Below are 24,321 nucleotides of genomic sequence, written 5' to 3' on the forward strand. Positions count from 1 at the left end.
CCATTTCCCTACTGAGCCTTCTGGGCCTCTAGCGGCCACACGTGGGTAATCCCAAAAGTAAGGTCTCCCATTTTTTTTATAGGTACCGAACTCTGTTTGTGTGGCAGTTGGTCACACTGTTATCAAGTGCTTCACGCGCTGTGTGTAACATGTGCACGCCGCGCTGAGGCGCTCAGTCTTAGCTTGGCAACCGTTGAGAATGGAGCTCCCGTTGTATGTTACCGCCAAGTACGAATTGCGCGTAGTTATTCGTTTTTTGAAGGCAAAGGGCACTGCGCCGATTGAAATCCATCGCCAATTGCGGAAGTGTATGGTGAGTCATGCATGGATGTCAAAAATGTTCGTAAGTGGCCTAGAGAGTTTGCAGCTGGTCGGACCGAAATTCACGAAGATCAAAGGAGTGGGAGACTGTCAATTTCTGAGACAGTGTTGAAGGTTGAGCAAAGCGTGCGTGAAGATCGACGGATAACCCTGGTTCCTGAGGTTTCCCGAAGCACCGCTCACAGAATTTTACCGGAAACATTGAACTACCAGAAAGTGTGCGCAAGATGGGTGCCACGCATGCTGACTGAGGACCACATGCGGCAACGAGTTCATGCTTCCCGTGCATTTCTTCACCGCCTTGCAGCCGAACAGGGCAACTTTCTGGACTCAATTGTCACGGATGCAGACACCTGGGCATACCACTTTACAGCTGAGACCAAGCAACAATCACGCCAGTGTCGGCATCCTTCTTCGCCAAAGCCGCGGAAATTCAAACAAACACAGTCTGCCAGTAAAGTCATGACAACCGTTTTTTTGGGATTGGAAAGGGGTATTGTTGGTCGACTTTACGCCCACTGGGACCACAATTAACGCTGACAGGTACTGCGAGACTCTGAAAAACCTCAAACGGGCAATTCAGAACCGGAGAAGAGGAATGTTGAGCAAAGGCGTACACATTCTCCATGACAACGCTCGCCCACACATCGCTCGGCAAACCGTTGCTCTCCTGCAACAGTTTCAGTGGAACATAATCACCCACCCACCATATAGTCCTGACTTGGCGCCCAGTGACTATCACCTGTTCCCTAGGTTAAAAGAACATTTGGCCAGAAAGCGATTCAGCTCCGACGACGAGGTGAAAGGAGTGGTTCATAACTTCCTGAACAGCATGGCAGCGAGCTGGTATGACATGGGCATACAAAAACTGCCACAGCGTCTACAGAAATACATCCACAGAAATGGTGATTATGTCGAAAAATAGCTAAATGTTCAAGCTGTAAACTGATGTAAGCCATTGTAGACATAAACAGGTCTATGTACTTATAAAAAAATAGGAGACCTTACTTTTGGGATTACCCTCGTAATATTGCACGCACTCTACTCGGTGGAAGGAAGCTTCACGGAACTGACAGGAATACAGAGGAATATATATAAGAGCATACAGATGAGGAACCAAAGTTGCCAGAAGGCGGTAACCAGTGCGAGATGTTACTGAATAGCAAACCGACTGAGGTTTGGTAATCGTTTAGTAAAATTCTGAATTCGATATTACCTATTTTATTGCGTATTAGTCAGCTGAGCATTGAGAGAAGTGTGATTAATGTAAAAATTATGTGATTGCTTGCTAGATTAATGATAATTACACGTTATTGGTTTTCAGGTCGGCCATGTTGTATTTTGCAAACCATTGGCTGAAGGCTTGGAGGGCGTCTGGGTGGAGAATCGTTTGAGAGTCTCTTTCTGTGAGAAACCTGTTAGTTTCAGAGATCTTGACCACATTGCTAGTTTGATAGAGGGAATTCGTTTTAGTAACTAGAAGAGGTGTGTTTCATACAGCGACATCGAATTGAAAAGTTCTTGTTTTCCCCTGGGATTCTGTGAGAAACGAATTCCTGTCAATCAAGGCAATTGTTTTCATTGTGATGGGTCAGGATATTTTGCCCGAAACTGTTTGGTACTTGAGGCGACTGATACCCATTGCAGCCTAGAGCGGTTGGCTCGCCTTGATGCCGCGCATGGTGTGCCTCCAAGGTGTAACAACGTTAGTGCGTCCGATGTTCATTGGAGCGTATGTGGACCTTAATTAACCAAGAGCCAGTTTGAACATTATAGGATTCAGACAGTAATTTCTGTTTAATGAATGCAGTGGTTTTTGAGATATAAAGGCATCTGTAGGTTCTCGGCATTAAACCAGTTCAGCAAAAGTGCCATTAATTCCTGTTCTTGGTAAAATCAGTGTTCACATTACAATTCATGAATTTTCTTGGACTCTTAAGGTTTAGATGGTGAAAGGGTTGTCTATGTATGTCATTTCGGGCTATGTCTTTCTTAATAAGGCAAATTGTGTATTGGATTTTTCAAATAGGTCAGTTTGGTTTAAGTTCAGGCCAAATTAGAGGTTTTCCTTTGAGTCATCAGTCTTATGATTGGTTTGATATGGCCCACCACGAATTCCTCTCTTGTGTCAACCTCTTCATCTCAGAGGAGCACCTGCAGCCTACATCCTCAGTCATTTGCTGGCTGTATTCCAGTCTCTGTGTCCCTCTACTGTTTTTGCCCTCTCTAACTCCCTCTGGTACCATGGAAGCTATTCCCTGAATTCTTGACAGATGTGCTAACATCCTTCTTTCCGTCAGTGAGCCGGCCGCTGTGGCAGAGCGATTCTAGGCGCTTCAGTCTGGCACTGCACTGCTACGGTCGCAGGTTCGAATCCTGCCTCGTGCATGGATGTGTGTGATGTCGTTAGGTGAGTTAAGTTTAAGTAGTTCTAAGTCTAAGGGACTGATGACCTCAGATGTTAAGTCCCATAATGCTTAGAGCCATTTGAACCATTTTGAACCATCTTGTCAGTGTTTTCCATATATTCCTTTCCTTATCAATTCTTCGTAAAACCTCCTCGTTCCTTACCTTATCAGTCCACCTAACTTTCAACATGCTTCTGTAGTACCACATATCAATGCTTCGATTCTCTTCTGTTCCGGTTTTCCCACAGCCCAAAGTTCCTTTGAACATATATTCATGGCCAAAGGAACAGGCACTGCGTCGCCTAAAGCCGTTATAAAATACATTAAACGTGTTCACAGTTGCAAGTATGGGCAATCATCAGCTGTAGAATGGAATGAAGACATTGAAAATTTGTGACGGACTGGGACGCGAATCCGGATTTCCCCCTTATCGCGAGCAGTCGCTTTACCATTTGGCTATCTGTGCACGACTCCCAGCCAGACCCGAAATACCATTTATCGTCAACCACGCGTCTACAACCTAAACTCGTACATCCATTATGTATATTCTAGTACAGGGAAGACATTTTATTTGAAAGTCGCTTGCCCTGTGTCGGCGGATGAATACGATATTGCTGTGCCTGTGTTGCTCAGGAACGCATTTTTGAAGCAACATCTAATTTTTCTCCATCCTTGTTCCATTTGAGTCTGGTTTTGTTATATAACGATGTCGTCACTAGGACATAGCTTCCAATCTCGAAACTTCCTAACACATAAAATACGTGCTATATCCGACAACGATGTACACATGAGGAGCGAGGCTGGCATTCTCTGAGTCTCGCCTTTCTGAAGATCAAACATAGCTCCCTCCAAGACGCTACTCAGGACTCAGAGGCGAAGTGGAAAGACCCCTGTCCCGAACCGGCAACGTGCACGTCCCTACGTGTAATGTCTGCGAGATTTAGTTATTTATTTTTTCTGAGTATTCAGTCTTCTGACTGCTTTGATGCGGTCCACCACGAATTCCTCTCGTGTGCCAACCTCTTCATCTCAGTGTATCACTTGCAAACTACGTCCACAATTAACTGCTGGATGTATTCCAATCTCTGTCTTCCTCTACAGTTTTAGCCCTCTACAGCTCCCTCTAGTACCATGGAAGTCATTCTCTAGTGTCTTTAAATATGTCCTATTATCCTGTCCCTTCTCCTTCTCAGTGTTTTCCACATATTCCTGTCCTCTCCGATTCTGTGGAGAACCTCCTCATTTATTTCCTTATCAGTCCACCTAATTTTCAACATTCGTCTGTAGAACCACATCTCAATGCTTCGATTCTCTTATGTTCCGATTTTCCCACAGTCCATGTTGCACTACATTGCTTGCTCCAAACATACATTCTCAAAACATTCTTCCTCAAATTAAGGCCTATATTTGAAACTAGCAGATTTCTCTTCGCCAGAAAGAACTTTTATGCTCATGCTGGTCTACTTTTGATGTCCTCTCGCTTTGTCTGTCATTGTTTATATTGCTGCCTAGGCGGTAGAATTCCTTAACTTCGTCGACTTCGTGACCATCGGTCCTGATTTAAAGTTTCTTGCAGTTCTCATTTCTGCTACTTCGCATTACTTTCGAATTTCTTCAATTTACTCTCAGTCCATATTCTGTACTCATTAGACTGTTTATTCAATTCAGCAGATCATGTAATTCTTCTTCGTTTTCACTCAGGATAGTAATGTCGTCAGCGAATCGTATCACTGATATCCTTTCACCATGCATTTTAATTCCGCTCCCGAACTTTTCTTTTATTTCAATCATTGCTTCTTCGATGTACAGATCGAACTTAGGGGCAAAAGACTACAGCCCTCTCTTACACTCTTTTTAATCCGAGCACTTCGTTCTTGGTTGTCCACTCTTATTATTCCCTCTTGACTCTTGTACATATTTTATATTACCTGTCTCTCCCTATAGCTTACCACTACTTTTCTCTGAACTTCGAACATCTTGCACCATTTTACATTGTCAAACCCTTTTTCAAGGTCGACAAATCCTATGAAAGTGGCTTGATTTTTCTTCAGTCTTGCTTCCATTATCAACCTCAACGTCAGAAATTTGCCTCTCTGGTATCTTTACCTTTCTTGAAGCCAAAGTTATCGTCATCTAACATTTCGTCAGTTTTCTTTTCCATTCTTCTTGTCTGAAACTTGGATTCTTGAGTTGTTGATTCTCGCACTTATCACCTCTTGCAGTCTTCGGAATTGTGTAGATAATATTTTTACAAAAGTCAAATGGTATGTTGCCAGAATGATACATTCTACACACTAACGTGAATAGTCATTTTGTTCCCATTTCTCGCAATGATTTTAAAAATTCTGATGGAATGTTATCTATCCCTTCTGCCTTATTCAGTCTTAAGTCCTCCAAAGCTCTCTTAAGTTCTGATTCTAATACTGGATACCCTGTCTCTTCTAAATCGATTCCTGTTTCTTCTTCTATCACATCAGAGAAATTGTCCCCCTCACAGAGGCCTTCAGTGTACTCTTTCCATCTATCTGCTCTCTTCTGTTCATTTAACATTGGGATTCCCATTGCACTCTTAATGTTGTTATCATCATTGCTTTAAATTTCATTGAAATTTATTTTGTCTTTCCTATATGCTGTGCCAGTCCTTCCGACAAACATTTCTTTTTCAATTTTTTCGGATTTTTCATGCAGCCATTTCATCTTAACTTACCTGCACCTCCAATTTATTTCATTTCTCAGCGAGTCGTATTTCTGTATTCCTGAATTTCCCTCAATATTTTTTTTACTTTCTTCTTTCATCGATCAAATGCAGTATTTCTTCTGTTAAACATGGTTTCCTCGCAGTTATCTCCATTGTACCTATGTTTTTCTTTCCAGCCTCTGTGATTGCCCGTTCAATTCCACTTCGACTGTACTGCCTACTGATCTATTCCTTATTGCTGTATCTATAGCCTTAGAGAATTTCAAACGAATATAATCATTCCTTAGTAATTTCATATTCCACTTGTTTGGGCACTGATTCTTTCTGCCTAATCACTTAAAATTCAGCGTACTCTTCACCTCTACTGCACTGTGATCTGGGTCTATATCTGATCCTGGGTACGCCTTACAATCGAGTATCTGAATTCGGAGTGATCTGAGTCTATTTCTGCTCCTGGGTACGCCTTACAATCCAGTACCTGACTTCGAAATCTCTGTCTGACCATAATGTAATATAACTGAAATCTTCCTGTATCACCCAGCCTTTTCCAAGTATACCTTCTCCTTGTATGATTCTTGAACAGAGTATTTGCTATTGCTGACAGAAATTTATTACAGAACTCAGTCTTTCTCCTCTCTCATTCCTTGTCCCAAGCCCATATTTTCCTATAACCTTTTCTTCTACTCCTTCCCCTACAAATGTATTCCAGTCCCCTATGACTATTACATCCCGGGAGTAGACAACATTCCATTAGAACTACTGACGGCCTTGGGAGAGCCAGTCCTGACAAAACTCTACCATCTGGTGAGCAAGATGTATGAGACAGGCGAAATACCCTCAGACTTCAAGAAGAATATAATAATTCCAATCCCAAAGAAAGCAGGTGTTGACAGATGTGAAAATTACCGAACTATCAGTTTAATAAGTCACAGCTGCAAAATACTAACACGAATTCTTTACAGGCGAATGGAAAAACTGGTAGAAGCCGACCTCGGGGAAGATCAGTTTGGATTCCGTAGAAATATTGGAACACGTGAGGCAATACTGACTCTACGACTTATCTTAGAAGAAAGATTAAGGAAAGGCAAACCTACATTTCTAGCATTTGTAGACTTAGAGAAAGCTTTTGGCAATGTTGACTGAAATACTCTCTTTCAAATTCTAAAGGTGGCAGGGGTAAAATACAGTGAGCGAAAGGCTATTTACAATTTGTACAGGAACCAGATGGCAGTTATAAGAGGAGAGGGGCATGAAAGGAAAGCTGTCCCCGATGTTATTCAATCTGTATATTGAGCAAGAAGGGAAGGAAACAAAAGAAAAGTTCGGAGTAGGTATTAAAATCCATGGAGAAGAAATAAAAACTTTGGGTTTGCCGATGACATTGTAATTCTGTCAGAGACAGCAAAGGACTTGGAAGAGCAGTTGAACGGAATGGGCAGTGTCTTGAAAGGCGGATATAAGATGAACATCAACAAAAGCAAAACGAGGATAATGGAATGTAGTCGAAATAAGTCGGGTGATGCTGATTAGATTAGGAAATGAGACACGTAAAGTAGTAAAGGAGTTTTGCTATTTGGGGAGCAAAATAACTGATTATGGTCGAAGTAGAGAAGATATAAAATGTAGACTGGCAATGGTAAGGAAAGCGTTTCTGAAGAAGAGTATAAATTTAAGTGTCAGGAAGTCGTTTCTGAAAGTACTTGTATGGAGTGTAGCAATGTATGGAAGTGAAACATGGACGATGAATAGTTTGGACAGGAAGAGAATAGAAGCTTTCGAAATGTGGTGCTACAGAAGAATGCTGAACATTAGATGGGTAGATCACATTACTAATGATGGAGTATTGAATAGAATTGGGGAGAAGAGGAGTTTGTGGCACAACTTGACAAAAAGAAGGGACCGGTTGGTAGGACATATTCTGAGGCATCAAGGGATCACAAATTTGGCGTTGGAGGACAGCATGGAGGGTAAAAATCGTAGAGGGAGACCAAGAGATGAATACACTAAGCAGATTCAGAAGGATGTAAGTTGCAATAAGTACTGGGAGATGAAGAAGCTTGCACAGGATAGGGTAGCATAGAGAGCTGCATCAAACCAGTCTCAGGACTGAAGACCACAACAACAACCATGACTATTAGATTTTCACCTTCCTTTACATGCTGTATTACCCTGTCAATATTTTCATATACTTTCTCTGTCTCTCCATCTTCATCTTGCGACGTTGGCATGTATACATGAACTACCGTTGTCGCTGTTGGTTTGCTTGAAAGATGGCGGTGCCTTCCGGGCAGGCCACTGCAATGGTAATACCCATCAAGCACTTCCACTTTCATTTTGTTTCGGTGATTATCATACAATTTCATTCGCCTGTTGTGTATCTAAATTTTCACTGATTGATATTAATCTGATGGACTATTAAGGTTAGGGTAAACCACTCATTGATCTCACAGTACTTGCATGACTTGATCGCAGTTGTGGGGTTAAAGTTATGTATAGAGACAGATTGTTTGGACGCTGGAGGTGACCATTGGATTAGGGTCAGCTTTAGAACTTTCACTTAGCAGCAAGCAAATTCGTGGATTCGTTTGTAGTTACCAAAACTAGCTATGGGCCCTGAATGGCAGTGGTTTATGGTTCGCTATTCCGGCGGACGGCCTTGTTCCGCTAGCAGCCAAGCGAGAGGGTGGGAACGCCGTGACTGAATGCGAAATAACACTTCTTTACAAACTGGTGGCGCCATGCATCCTGATGCCGGACTAACCGCTTTATTAGTGGGTGGACGTAGTGTGGGAGTCTGGTCTCCTTACCCCGTGTGTAAGTCCAGGTAAAGCAGCGTCTGGCTGGCGCCTGGCTACTGTGTTTATTACAAGAGCAGCGTACCTTGTGAGACAGGATGACGAATTTCTCCAGTTGGCGCGTATCTTAGATGCCGCCGCGCCTCACCAAAACGGCGCCCACTAAATCGTTTTATGGACGAGGCGGAGCTTGTTTTCACTAGGAAGCTTCCTTCATATTGTGAAATGTTCTGGGGGTTTGGCTACAGGACCTCCAGGCATTGTGTACTCTTTTTTTGTAGAACAGAATGTGTTGAGGAAGATCGGGTCACCTTGCTAGAAAACATGATTGGGACGGTTACCACTGCTGGGCCATGATAGTTTTACTCCAAAACATCAGGAGGAACCGCTGTTTTTCGGAAGGTTTTGAGCAATAGGAGAGGCAGGGACTTGCTTTTCGGCTGTCTGTTTCTTCAGAGAGAGTAGTTAGTTGTACAGACATCCGGACACCCGGGAGAATCACCGGCGGATGTGAGGTCATCTCCCGCAGTACGACACTTTGGCAGCGCCCGCATGCAGACGGCAGAATCTTATGTTCCACCAGCTATATGGGTAACATTGTGCAGCTTTGGCAAATTCAGTAGCTTATCTATCGTTTTCACAACCATCTGTTTTCATAGCAGCCTTGTACTCACAGTAATCACTCCCCATGTCCACCGCATGTGAGCTGTGCATGGCTCGTATTCCTACCATCATGTATTTTTTACCCTGTTTCTAACGTACTTCCACCTCACTACGTTAATTTAAATTACTACTGTCACTGAGTTGCTGCTTTGCCTGACCGTGACCGGCGCTAGCAGCGCGTATCAGTATACCCCTATCATAGTATCTTTGTTCGACTGCTATTACCTGCCAGTCGTCGTCTGTCGTACGCCAGTTCGTCGCAGTTCGGGTCGTTCGGGTCCGAGTCCGGGCTGCCAGTCAGTTGGAACGCGTCTGGAGCGCAGTCCGGACCTGCCACTAATGCAGTCGGGTTGGAGCTGTGAGGTCTGCGTCGACACAGTTCGCCCGACCATTGCCGCCACGCATCACTTGAGCCGGGCCGCGGTCTTGGTGGATCGTCGGTCGGTCGTCCTACTGGACCACGCGTTTTGGCTCGCCGATCGTTCATGAGTCGGCTGTGTGTGTGTGCAGCGACTCCCTATTTGTCTTCGTGCGTGCTTAGTTACTGTTGTGTATCGTTCATGTCTTCGTGCAAGTGTTTGTCAGTTTGTGTGTGTATTTGGCGTTATTTCCACTGTCGACGATTTTAGATGTTGTCGGCGTTCTGAGGCGAGTCGGTCGGTTGCTGCGGACCAGGGAAGTTATCTCCGCGCGGTGCAGTCAGCTGGGTCCGCTGGCGGTCCCTGCACAGTGTCGGAGCGTGTGTAGAGTTGTCCGATCGCTATGAGCTTCGTGGTTCACCGACCCAGGACGTCAAAGTTGAGTAGTGGTTTCAACTACCCAAGCCACGTCCATTCATGTTGTGTGGTTCGTTTCGGTGGTTCGCTGTTGGGGAGGTTTTCCTGTGAGCAACACTGAGTGTTTCTATTGCTGAAATTTAGCTGCCATGCGGTACAATTAACTATATTCCTACTCTGTAGGAATCAACATGGATTCCGGAAACAGCGATCGTGAGAGACCCAACTCGCTTTATTTGTTCATGAGACCCAGAAAATATTAGATACAGGCTCCCAGGTAGATGCCATTTTCCTTGACTTCCGGAAGGCGTTCGATACAGCTGCGCACTGTCGCCTGATAAACAAAGTAAGAGCCTACGGAATATCAGACCAGCTGTGTGGCTTGATTGAAGAGTTTTTAGCAAACAGAACACAGCATGTTGTTCTCAATGGAGAGACGTCTACAGACATTAAAGTAACCTCTGGCGTGCCACAGGGGAGTGTTATGGGACCATTGCTTTTCACAATATATATAAATGACCTAGTAGATAGTGTCGGAAGTTCCATGCGGCTTTTCGCGGATGATGCTGTGGTATACAGAGAAGTTGCAGCATTAGAAAAATGCAGCGAAATGCAGGAAGATCTGCAGCGGATAGGCACTTGGTGCAGGGAGTGGCAACTGAGCGTTAACATAGACAAATGTAATGTATTGCGAATACATAGAAAGAAGGATCCTTTATTGTATGATTATATGATAGCGGAACAAACACTGGTAGCAGTTACTTCTGTGAAATACCAGGGAGTATGCGTACGGAACGATTTGAAGTGGAATGATCGTATAAAATTAATTGTTGGTAAGGCGGGTGCCAGGTTGAGATTCATTGCGAGAGTTCGTAGAAAATGTAGTCCATCAACAAAGGAGGTGGCTTACAAAACACTCGTTCGACCTATACTTGAGTATTGCTCATCAGTGTGGGATCCGTACCAGGTCGGGTTGACAGAGGAGATAGAGAAGATCCAAGAAAGAGCTGCGCGTTTCGTCACAGGGTTATTTGGTAAGCGTGATAGCGTTACGGAGATGTTTAGCAAACTCAAGGGGCAAACTCTGCAAGAGAGGCGCTCTGCATCGCGGTGTAGCTTGCTGTCCAGGTTTCGAGAGGGTGCGTTTCTGGATGAGGTATCGAATATATTGCTTCTCCCTACTTATACCTCCCGAGGAGATCACGAATGTAAAATTAGAGAGATTCGAGCGCGCACGCAGGCTTTCCGGCAGTCGTTCTTCCCGCGAACCATACGCGACTGGAACAGGAAAGGGAGGTAATAACAGTGGCGCGTAAAGTGCCCTCCGCCACACACCGTTGGGTGGCTTGCGGAATATAAATGTAGATGTAGACTGCAATTCAGTGCACCAGTGAAATTTTCTACCTTGTGGCCGTTAGTGTTCCGGTTACCTGCCCTGGCCACTAACGTAATTCAGGCAGCATCCTCTCCTCACCTGTTGTCGCTGTCCAACATGGTGTGTGGTTTTGACAGCCAATACATATTTTATTGTGGATAATCACATTCGTCACTTTTAGCGTTTAATTGTCTGTTTATAATCTATGATAGGCAATGCTTAAAAAAAATTGTGTAAATCAATTCTGGAAATTTTATTGTGGGCCTTCAGCCGTTTGTATTGCATCTTGTTTATGTTTGTCCATCCACTTTTGCCTTGAGGCTTTCAGCCTAGCTGACCATATATATATTTTAATTATTTTATTTGCTATTTTAATTGCATTTTAATCTTGTTGATTTTTAAGATTTCTTGTTTGGAGGCCTTCAACCGTGAAAAAATTGCATTTAGATTTGAAATTTGAAACTCATAGTTGTAAAAGTTCGGCTATGTGCCGCTTTGGTTGTAAACGTGTTATTAGATTATAATAAATTACAATTTTAAGGTGAAACTGAGCCTAACCTTATTTGACCCTTTCCACAATCCTAATCACCTGTTCTGCGCAGTGGGTTTAGCGGGTGTTTCAGCGTGCTTAATTATATTTTGACGTGAGAGACCAACCAGTGGAACGACTCAGCAGAGTGTGCTTGCCTGGAATGGCATCCTTTGATTCACAGTAGCCAGTCTCATTTACATGTAAATTACAGTTAGGTTCCCCAAGTCTATTGCCAATCAACCTGAGTTCCTGTTAACGAAATGTTATACAGCTGAAGTTTCTGTTTATATGTTTGTTCTCTCTTGATCTTGCTATTAGTTAATAAATCTCTTTGTGATTCCGTAGGTCCTTGTTACTAATTTTTCAATGACACCCATTCTCATGCCCTACGATGTTATTTCTTTTGTTATAAGGAATTAGATTAATTTCATTTCAGCCACTCAGGGGTGATCCACACAGGGGCCACTATTTATCGAATGTCTGATTTCCTTGCGCGGCTTCTCTGCCTCGTGATGACTGGGTGTTGTGTGATGTCCTTAGGTTAGTTAGGTTTAAGTAGTTCTAAGTTCTAGGGGACTGATGATCTCGGCAGTTAAGTCCCATAGTGCTCAGAGCCATTTGAACCTTGCGCGGCACCTCTTGGGTTTGGTGGTTACGACTTTTTAGTCGTTAGGCAGATGAAGAACTGCCGCCACCACAGGCTAGCTTGCATGCTGTCGATTCTGATAAGAACAACCGCATCACTGAACTGTTCACAATAACACACCCTCTGCCCTACCTTCCTATTCATAATGAACCCTACTGCTGCTGTACCATTTTCTGATGCTGTTGATATTACCCTAGACTCATCTGACCAGGCATCCTTGTCTTCTTTTCATTTCACTTCAGTGACCCCTACTATATCTAGGTTATGCCTTTGCATTTCCCTTTTCAGATTTTCTAGCTTCTCTGCCACATTTAAGCTTCTGAAATTCCACGCCCCGACTTGTAGAACAGTATCCTTTCTTTGATTATTCACTCTTTTTCTCATGGTCACTGCCCCTTTGTCAGTCCTCTGCCAGAGATCCGAATGGGGGACTATTCCAGAGCCTTTGGCCAATGGAGAGATCATCATCACACTTTTTCAATTACTGGCTACATGTCCTATGGATACACGTTATGTGTCTTTAATGCATTCGTGTCCATCGCCTTCTGTATCCTCATGCCGTTGATTATTGCTTGTTCTTCCACCTTTAGGAGTAGTTTCGCACCCCAAGGACAAGAGTGCCCTGAACCTCTGTCTGCTCCTTCGCCCTCTTTGACCAGGCCGTTGGTAGAACGAGGGTGAATTCTTATGCCTGAAGTCTTCGGCCGCCAGTGGTGATTATTAATCAAAATTTAAGTAGAGGCGGGTTTCGAACCTGGGACGGAGGACGTTTTGATTACTAATCAAAGACGCTACCCCTAGAACACAGGTTCTAAACCAAAGGTACCACGTTTGTTATCCTTCTAGTTTTGGGGCTAATCACGTTCAAGGTAGTGAGACTGATTTTGACGTTTCTCATTTAAAAATGGAAGAAGCTAAATGCTTGTTGCAATTACTGGACGAATTTCCTTATATTTTTACTGAGAATTTAGGTATAACTAATCGTCTTTAACATCAGCTTCGACTACATAATCGAATTCCTCTTTGCCATCCACCTTGTAGATTATCACCATGTGAGACGGAGGAGATGAGAAAGATTATCAATAAACTTTTACAATAAGGGGTCATCAGACTATCAACATCTCCACATGCGTCACCCATGTTTCTTGCACCCAAACCTAGGGGCGAAGGTTACAGACCCATTGTCGACTATAGCGCGCTTGAGCCGTGGCAGCTCGTGTATCTTCGGTAAGCTGCCACGAAGTGTGGCGATGTGGTGCTCAGTGGCTGGGAGCTGGAAGCTAAGTGAGTGAGAGAGAGTTGGCGTAGTGGCAGTCAAGCGAGTGCGCCGAGCTTGGCAAGACAGTTCACGAGGAAGTGCGCACTATTGGACATGTTGCACGCTGGTGATAACTCCGCGGGCTGGTGCATTGCGCCTTCCGTTTGTCCACTAAAGTCATATTTATGGAGAATGAAGCGGATATTCTGGAAGTGAAGGTGTTATTGTTCTGAACTCTAGATCCAAGCATTGTAATTGCTTCCTTCTGCATTTTCATCGCCAGCATGCCTGAGAAATATCTTGAGATTATATTTTAAACGACTGCTTTGGCCCCAACTGTGTTTAATATAACGTTAAGTTTCCACATGAGCGATCTGTTTTAAATCCACGCATTTATTTGTATTGCTTTTATTCGTATTGCATTTTATTTATTTGTAGTGCATTTGTTTGTATTCATGCATTTATTTGTATTGAAAATCGATGGAAATCTTTTTGTATTCTAGTATTGCCCATGTGGACTGCTAAGTTTAAACTACAGTTACTTCACAGGAAGATTGTTTTGCTGGGTGTATATGACCTCTTACTTATTCGTGGGCTCTCTATTGGAACTGTGGTAAACTGTAAGCTGCTGAAGCTTAATTTGTCTTAATTTAAGTTATGGAATTTTACTTGTAGCATCTTGCGCAGCATTGCAGGCCTTGGTGATGTAAATTTGTGACCTAGCTAATATTTTGCTGCATTGTATATTTAAGGTTTCTGTAAAATTCTTGTGTTGCCTAGTCAGCAGACTAATTCCATTTTATCGTGTAGATCAGCTTGTTCGTGTTATTGAGATTCAAAGGCAGCAAGTCAGGGGTATTTGGGGCGATTGCTTAAATTTTTGTTAGTCCCATGTGTAGTGGCCTAGTGCAAGGTTCTGCGAAAGAAAATTTAATATTTGTATTGTAGCTACTATTTGGCCTACCCCTCTGTGGAGATAACGCGAGTTTCTCCTCTTGTATCTGGACTAACAAGCTTTTGTATGCTAGGTCTGCCTCCCGTCCTAATTGTCAATCTACTTCTTGCTTGGGGCTACCTTGCTTCCATTAATCAGCCACGCTTGGGTCGCTGAGAGGGTCGCGCTCGCCAATACGTTTATTTGCGATCAGAAAGGGACACCTAGACATCGGGCGACACAACTTGTGTGTAACCATTCCGGAGAGACTCCGTCTATGTATTGTTCCCGTTGCAACCAGTCCACGCAATTAACTGGCAAACTTAAGTTGTGGTTGCAAACTGGCCTTGGGTCTTCAATATTTCATGTAATGACTGAATCTTATTTGTTTTTCATGTTCCAAGAAGTTGCTTACTGTCCTATTTGATGTTCTTGCAGATGGTCTGTTACTGTCTCGATGAATAGTTTTGGGGGCCTAGTCTTTCCTTAATGATACAGGGTGATTCAAAAGAATACCACAACTTTGAAAATCGAGAACTCTGCAAAGAAGAAAAGGAGAGCTACGCTCTTTCTGTCGTCGATTGAAGGAAACTCTGAAGTTTCCTGTAATTGCTCATGTGGTTGCTAGCAGCGCTGTCGGCCACGTAACCTTCACATCTGTCGTCAGTGCTAAGATGGCGACTGCTAAAAAAATATCATTTTGCGCTATCGAGTACAGCAGAAGTGAATTGACGACAGTTGTTCAGCGCGAGTTTTGAACCAAGTATGGTATTCAGCCTCATCATAGATGGTGTATCGTACGTTGCTATAAACAATTTACGGAGAAAGGGTGTTTGTGCGAGGGGAAAAGGTCGGACGGCCCCGCACGAGTGAAGAAAACGTTGGCGGCGTTCAGGAAGCATTTGCTCGCAGTCCAGGAAAATCGACCAGCCAAGTTAGCAGAGAGCTGAAAATGCCGCAACCGACCATTTAGCAGTCCCAATGGAAAGGTTAGTAATGAAACCTTATCGTCTACAAATGGTTCAAACCCTCTCCGAAGCTAATAAGGTGAAAAGAATCGAGTTCTGCGAGTTTGTCCTTGAGTAAATGGAAATAGAAGACCGGTTCATTTCGAAGCTAGTGTTCAGCGATTAAGCAACATTTCACACAACAGGGAAAATCACTCGGCTCATTGTCCGTTTATGGGGCACTGAAAATTCGCGGGAAACAACTTAATATGGACGTGATTCACCTAAGGTGAAATTTTTTGTGTTACATTTCAGTCAACAAAGATTTTGGACCTTTTTTCTTCTAAGGTGCAGCTGTAGCAAACTTATCTGGAAATGTTGCAGAATTGGCTGTTCCCTCAACTCGAAGAACAAGTGCGTCAATTTATGTTTCATCAGGGTGGGGTACCACCCCATTGGCACATCTCTGTCCGTGCCTGTTTGAACGAAACATACCCCCACCAATGGATCGGTTGCCAGGCAGCTCGTGACAGAGCACATCATCACTGGCCTCCAAGAAGCCCGGACCTTATGCCCTGTGTTTTTTTCTATGGGGATGTGTTAAAGGTATGGTGTTTCGACCACATCTACCAGCTAACATCGAGCAACTAAAAGAAGGAATAACTGCAGCTGTCCAAACTGTTAGGCTGGAGATGCTACAGAGAGTATGGAAAGAGTTCGAGTACTGGGTCGATGTCGTTAGTGTCTGGAGGAGTCACACTGAACATTTATGAACTTGTTTTCTATTGAAAAAAACTTTGTTAAGTACTCTTCAATGTTCCATCATGTTTCTTTGATTAAATACAGGTTTTCGAAGTTGTGGTATTCTTTTTGAATCACCCTGTTCTCATTGTTTCTCTAAGGCAATATTATTGATAAAATGTTAATTATTATAGTAATTTTGATAAAGTTAATTTTTCTAAAGGGCGATTTTTTTTACTCCACTAGTTGTGCTTAAGGGTCTGGTTCGCCACAGCAAATGAATTTGATTTTTTTTAGAATTGTTATTGTATGGTTTATTCTGAGCATTAGCCAGCTTGTGAATCATGGTTCTGTTGTTATTAATTAGTCACATTACATGGTCTCGAGATTCTTAAAGTAAATCTGGATTAACTGACAGTTCAAAACAATCTTTTTCTAATTAAATAATTGTTGTTTTCTGAATGTTTATGATAATTTTATATTTGGTTTGAAGCCGCGCGGGATTAGCCGATCGGTCTAAGGCGCTGCAGTCATGGACTGTGCGGCTGATTCCGGTGGAGGTTCGAGTCCTCCCTCGGGCATGGGTATGTGTGTTTATCCTTAGGATAATTTAGGTTAAGTAGTGTGTAAGCTTAGGGACTGATGACCTTAGCAGTTAAGTCCCATAAGATTTCACACACATTTGAACATTTTTTTTGTTTTTGGTTTGAAAGTAAACGGTAAATGCTGTTCAACAACATTGGGGTCAAGTCTTTCCATGTGAGTGTTTTCCTAGAAATTCCTTGGTGTGTAGTTTGGCCATTTCATCTTAGTTCTAAGATTTTTTGGAGATTTCTTTCAGCTGGAGCTGTCACAGCTGTCATTCGCAAACCTAAGTATCTGTTTTCTAGGTGATGTAAACGAGAAGTTCGCAGCGTACCACAGCGGTGTTGTCTTGAGTGGTGGGGTCTGATGTATTTTATTTACGACACATGTGGTGTGTCAAGCCGAAAAATGACATAAAATTGGCCTACAAAAGCCACTTAAGCTACAGTGCATGCGCACCGCTATAGATTTCGAATATCTTCTTACACAACTGGCTTAGTCGGTCAGATTATTGAAATTATTTGTTTCGTTAACGTTAGGAATTTTAAGTTTCCAGTGAGGGTAATGAAAAAAAACGCTTTTTTAGGCATCACGCGAAACTATTTACGTTTACATTTCGATCTCAACTGAACTCTCATTAGCACGGTAATTTCGTAAAAGGCCAGAGAAACAAAACGAATTAATTGTTATTTTTAAGCTAGTAAAATTCACAAAATTTTGATGTACAGTTTACGCAAGCGTAAATTTTATAGTTTGTATGTGGAAGTGCAAGGAGTGTTTAACATTCAAGGACGATTTTATCAAGAAACGGAAATGAGTCACAAACAATTAACATCGACTAAGTCGGTGGTGTTAAAAATATGATAAGATATTCAAAACCAGGTGCAGCGCACACGTACTGCATCTTAGGTAGCTTTCGTAGGCCAATTTCAAATTGTTTCCCGGCTTGTTAGGCCACAAGTGGTCTACAAAAACTGTTATTCTGGATTTTCCCTACATCATCGTGGTACGCTGTAAAATTACCGTTTATACCCTGTATGGATCACTGTAAATAAAAAAAAGAAAAAAAAAAAGAAAAGGGTGCACAGCATTATGTAAATGGCCAACGTTTAGCGATATTTTTCACTTAGGATGTGGACTATTACTGCAATACTTACTCGACCCACATCATAGCGAGAGATCAAATATACAGTATAGTTCACTACACATGCAAATAAGAAAACTGAATTAAATTCAGCTAAATATTGTGCTGATGAAATTAGAACAGCTTATCTACAGACACCATACGTATAAAACAGACAGCCAGAATCTCTACTAGTGTGCGGTGCCCGTGCACAAGTGCCAATCTCTCCCGCCCGAGTGCACGCTTCAACCGATATCACGCCACGCTGTCTGCCTGGGGAGAGGGGGAAAGGAGGAGGGGCCGCGAAAGCACTGCATGCACCTTCTGGCTTTGTTTGATATTTCATTTTTCTCAACAACATCACAAACAAATCAGTTTTAGTATAATTTAATTATTCTTCCAGTACTGCAGACGTAATGAAATTTACATCTGACAAAAAGTGTCGGCATATGGACACATGCAGACAGTTCCAGATTTTTGTCACTCAGGCTGCCACGTAATCGTGACTTATTTCGTTTCATAATCGAAAGCAGTCTTTCATGCATTTATGTTGATCGAAACATTGTTATCACGTTTGCAATCTCATTATAGGGACGTGGAATGTCGAGCCTCGGGACAGTTTCAACACAGAAGGATTTGGCTTATGAACGGGAAATACGTTGCAGATCGATAAAAAAATGGCTCTGAGCACTATGGGACTTAACATCTGAGGTCATCAGTCCCCTAGAACTTAGAACTGCTTAAACCTAACTAACCTAAGGACATCACACACATCCATGCCCGAGGCAGGATTCGAACCTGCGACCGTAGCGGTCACGCGGTTCCAGACTGAAGCGCCTAGAACCACTCGGCCACACTGGTCGGCTGCAGATCGATAAGCTCCATCTGCAGTTGCCCAGGGGCGCTTTAAAATGAAATGCAAAACGGTCTCTAAAAGAGATCACAAGGAAATATACAACTGGCAGTGCTCTCAAATGTTTGGAAAACTATTTCTGTAATTCTTTTAACGCGACAGAAGTTTGTTCAAATTCATGTTTTCTTTAACACCAGTGAGTTTAGGAAATGGACGGTGTTTTTTTCATAATTTATCACCCGCACAATGCTATTTTTTTAAACATATCCCCGTCATATCATAAATAGATTATTTCTCACCTTGCAATATCTTATTGTGGGCAGTGTGCATTCAAATCCACGTAAAATGCAAAGTCTTCAGCCCATCCTGGGTGTTCCAATTTTCTTTCCTCCTTTCATTTTTCTTTCATAAATTTAACAATAGCGGGTTTCAATTCGAAAAATCGTTTCAGGCAAGCCCCTTGACTTAACCAACGTACTTTGAAATAATATAGTTCAGCTACAAAAGACCTGACACCCCTTTTATTTCCTGAACGGTTACAGATATCGAAACGAGGTTTCGTGCAATTGATAGTACGCTGAGGGGCACTGTTTTGTATGGATAATGCCCTGATATCAGGCATCAACCGAGATGTTGATACAAGTATGATTTTTTTTAATGGAAACGTATACTTTTCATAACTATATTCAGTAGGCCTTGGAAAGGCAATTGCGATGATATAGCGCTTTTATTACTGACACTGAAGCCTTTCGCAAGAGAATCCGAGAAATGCACTAAAACTGGAAAGCAATGCGGCGAGAGTAGGCCATTGCTGTGAAATAACACCACGCTCTCAGACCAGACTCAGTCGTTATATGCCGATGCAGCAAGGCACGCCTTCGCTACTAAAATAAAACCTCATTTTGTATACGACTTAGAAACACCTACGATTTTTTGTGTGGGACTATGGCATATGCTAGTTTCTGGCGTATCAGATGGGACTAAGGAAAGCTGTTTCAATTGTACGTACTTTTCCAGGTTTTTGTTGGAACAACTACAGTTTCTTCGAGCAGTTTTTCATTACCATTTTCACAGAATTTTCTTGACATTCGTCTCATAATAGCGTGTCTAACTTTTCCACATTGGTGTACATGTCAGCATGCAAGAAATTATGAAGCATAAATGATCTGCCGACAGACAACACAGTTTTGTTAGTTCTGGGGCACAGAGAAGTAAACAGTCGAAAAGGTTAATACAACGACGTAGACTGGCATGACCATGTTTACAACGTAATAGCTGATTCCGGACTGCTCAGTTTTAGAATATTTCTCTCATTCTTTTGCAAAGAGTTTCTACTACAAAATTAACAAGCATTGTATCACTGCAGTCGTCTTCTCATGCGCTTTCGGATGCCGTTAAGAAAGTATATCATTCTCTTTAAAAAATTATACTTGCTTCATTATCACGATCGATACAAAAGCGAAGATTCTGTATTACACACCAAATTACGTGTCCCTTAGCGTGCTATCATTGGCCCAAAACCTAGCTTCGGTATCTAAAATCATTCACGAAATAAAAGGGGTATTACGTCGTGCATGACTCATTCTGAATATACTCCCTTTGTCAGAAATGTTACAGGACAGATTAAAAAAAATATAGAAAATTGTACTTACCAAGTAATGATCCTAGCTCCCATCGGAGTAGCCCTCTTGGGCAATTTTACACAGTTACCAACGTTTCTGCAGGTCTTGAAAGAAAGCAGGGAAATTTTCAACTTCTATGCTTGTAAGCTCATTTGTCACAGGCCGTCGTATGTATGTGATATCTTGATGGAGCTTTTCTTTCAGTTGCATTCTTGAAAGGGCCTCGCTGCAGTTGCTTAATCATCGTCCACATTTCACTAGGGTTTTCCCAGCTTAACGCAGAACTTATTGTTCACTCTTTGCTCACAATCAGCATCGATTGTGTCACCAAAACTAATGCGCCAAGAATCCAGACAGTGTGTTGCTAAGCACAGCCTTGCCACATAGTGAGTTTCGCGGAAACACGCGCAAGGTCATTTGAAGGACACACACGTTAACATGAAAGCAACATTTGTTCCCTTTTGGTATTGCAAGCTCAGAAATAAAATAAGCCTGTCCTGGAACTTTTTCTGCGAAATGGATTAGTCTCCATACTCTTCGTACAGTTTCACTGAAACAGTTATACCTGACGGCGTAGTAATGTATGCTACTTCCGAAAATTTGCTACTTGAACCATCAATGTCATCACGTCATCTACGTCTGCTAATTTACAACAAAGTGCTTTTTGATGTACAGAACACAGAATCTCGTCTGCTAATCTTTGTAATTTCTGATTCTTTCCTCGTCAACTAAATTAATGGTTCAAATGGCTGTGAGCACTATGGGACTTAACTTCTGAGGCCATCAGTCCCCTAGAACTTAGAACTACACACACATCCATGCCCGAGGCAGGATTCGAACCTGCGACCGTAGCGGTCGCGCGGTTCCAGACTGTAGCCCCTAGAACCGCTCGGCCACCCCGGCCAGCCCGTCAACTAAATCTTTAAATTCTATCTGCGTGGTGTGTAATGTTCCATAGGAAATTTCTGCCACTCATCCATTACTGCGACTGCATAATGGTATGGAGAATTTCAACCTTCTGTTCTCGTTCCCATCCACATCTTGTGACGATGGATCACTAGACTGCCTGTTTTTGTGCGAATAACCACTGGACCAACTTCCTTTATACCACGAACAAATAGCGAAGGATAAACAGTGCTTACACCAAGACCCTGGCGAGCTGAAGAAAGCCGTGTCGATCAAAAGAAGCCTCATCAAATGCTGGAAGGAAGTGTCGCATCGCTCTGCTGTATGAAATGTGGCGCTATACCGAGAGGGACCGAGCAAAGCCGAGACGTACCAAACAGTGACGAGACAGGCCGAACCTCGGAGCGCTCGCCAGCAGCACATTGTGCAAAAGTGAAATTTTGCACGACGTGGCCGACCATGGTGTAGAACAACTGACGCTCGGACAACCGATATTTGATCGGAATAGCAGAGCCGAATGAGACAACGTGTGAATACGATAGTGAAAATAGGCCTCCGGTATCCGGCGAGCTATGCGGGAGCGCGCGGGCCGCTTAGCGCTTACCTCCTCGCGGGACAGCGTCTCGTGCGGCCAGCGCGCGTCCAGGTCCTGCAGCAGGCGCAGCAGGATGCGAGTGTCCAGCGGCGAAGACAGCGCCTGCCGGCAGTAGGCCGTCCAGCGCACGGCGGCCAGCTGCAGCTCCGTCACGTCGCCCTGGATCGCGTGCTGGTGCAGGATCGTCTGCGCCACGTGCGGCAGCTCGCCGCTCCACTCCCACGTCGGGCCCTGCGGGCACATCGCCGGCACCCGTTCAAAAATGGCTCTGAGCACTATGGGACTTAACAGCTGTGGTCATCAGTCCCCTAGAACTTAGAACTACTTAAACCTAACTAACCTAAGGACATCACACACATCCATGCCCGAGGCAGGATTCGAACCTGCGACCGTAGCAGTCGCGCGGTTCCGGACTGCGCGCCTAGAACCGCGAGACCACCGCGGCCGGCCCGGCACCCGTCACTACAGACAATCTCACAGGACAAAATATCAGCCACCCCCTCAAAAAAGCTCAACTCGTCGCTTTGGAGCTCTGAAGGTGGCAGGGGTAAAATACAGGGAGCGAAAGGCTATTTACAATTTGTACAGAAAGCAGATGACACTTATAAGAGTCGAGGGGTATGAAAGAGAAGCAGTGGTTGGGAAGTGAGTGAAACAGGGTTGTAGCCTATCCCCGATGTTATTCAATCTGTATATAGAGCAAGCAATAAAGGAAACAAAAGTTCGGAGTAGGTATTAAAATTCATGGAGAAGAAATAAAAACTTTGAGGTTCGCCGATAACGTTGTAATTCTGTCAGAGACAGCAAAGGACCTGGAAGAGCAGTTGAACGGAATGGACAGTGTCTGGAAAGGAGGGTATAAGATGAACATCAACAAAAGCAAAACGAGGATAATGGAATGTAGTCGAATTAAGTCGGGTGATGCTGAGGGAATTGGATTAGGAAATGAGACATTTAAAGTAGTTTTGCTATTTGGGGAGCAAAATAACTGATGATGGTCGAAGTATAGAGGATATAAAATGTAGACTGGCAAAGGCAAGGAAAGCGTTTCTGAAGAAGAGAAATTTGTTAACATCGAGTATAGATTTAAATGTCAGGAAGTCGTTTCTGAAAGTATTTGTACGGAGTGTAGCCATGTGTGGGAGTGAAACGTGGACGATAAATAGTTTAGACAAGAAGAGAATAGAAGCTTTCGAAATGTGGTGCTACAGAAAAATGCTGAAGATTAGATGGGTAGATCACATAACTAATGAGGAGGTATTGAATAGAATTGGGGAGAAGAGGAATTTGTGGCACAACTTGACTAGAAGAAGGGATCGGTTGGTAGGACATGTTCTGAGGCATCGAGGGATCACCAATTTAGCACTGGAGGGCAGCGTGGAGGGTAAAAATCGTAGAGGGAGACCAAGAGATGAATACACTAAGCAGATTCAGAAGGATGTAGGTTGCAGTAGGTATTGGGAGATGAAGAAGCTTGCACAGGATACAGTAGCATGGAGAGCTGCATCAAACCAGTCTCAGGACTGGAGGCCAAAACAACAACAACAACAACAACAACCTGTGTAGGACTTCTGCCAGGCTGTCACGTTACCCTCCACCGCTCTGAAGTATGTCATGCCTGCCAAGTGGTGGGTACATCTTCTGATCAAAAGTGTCCAGCATCTAGTAATGGACATCAAGGGCACTGCGCACACACACCAACCGACCGACCGACCAATTTCCTGTGCAGCCTACACACTTTACGACCTACTTTACTGAGCGACTATAGGGACAAAAGATGAACCTCTGTCGGTTGGCTGGCAGGGCAGCGCTACACATGACATAATTTTTTGGGTGGAGTGATTGGGGGAGGGAGGGGTTGCGTGAAATTGTGACGGAGATCATGCGATGGGCTGGTGGGTCGGCTGTGGGCTGTGTGTGTGTGTGTGTGTGTGTGTGTGTGTGTGTGTGTGTGTGTGTGTCCCTTTATTACTCATGGGATATGTCCACCCTTTAATTTATGATAGCTGCAATTCTGCTGGGGACACTTCCAGTGAGGTGCATGAATGTCAGTGAGGGAATGACAGTCTGTTCTTCTTCAAGTGCTGAAACCAGAGGTGGTAGTGATGTTGGATTCCGGAGCGAAGTCGATCTTTTAACACTTCCCAAATGAGTTCCATTGGGTTCAGGTCGGGACACTGGGCAGCCTAGTCCATTTCTGGAATATTGTTATTCACAAACCATTACCTCACAGATGCTGCCGCACAACAGGGTTTGCTGTCATGCTGAAACACTCAATTATAGTCTCCGAAAACTTCCTGTGCTGAATGCAGCCTAAAGTTCCACAAAATGTCTTCATATACTTCTGCATACAGCGTTTTCCTAAGTGCAATGAGGGAACGACACCCCAAGCACGATAAACAGCCCCATATTGTAACATCATCTCTTCTGTACTTCTCTGTTGGAATTACGCATGATGGTAGGCATTCTACAAACCCTTTCATTGGATTTCCAAAGTATGTAGCGTGATTCCTCACTTCAAATCACCCCTTTCCAGTGATACA

General features: G+C 43.4%; 1 protein-coding gene across 1 annotated transcript in view; it reads right to left on the minus strand.

The window, feature by feature from the left end:
• LOC126475073 (BAI1-associated protein 3) overlaps positions 1-24,321 on the minus strand; it is a 715,757-nt gene that overhangs the window by 279,146 nt on the left and 412,290 nt on the right. The window contains exon 9 of the mRNA XM_050102632.1: positions 21,788-22,009. Within this exon, the coding sequence (XP_049958589.1) occupies positions 21,788-22,009 (222 nt within the window). The remainder of the gene's footprint in view (positions 1-21,787; positions 22,010-24,321) is intronic.

This window comes from Schistocerca serialis, chromosome 4, assembly GCF_023864345.2.
Source record: "Schistocerca serialis cubense isolate TAMUIC-IGC-003099 chromosome 4, iqSchSeri2.2, whole genome shotgun sequence".
Taxonomy (NCBI): Eukaryota; Metazoa; Arthropoda; class Insecta; order Orthoptera; family Acrididae; genus Schistocerca; species Schistocerca serialis.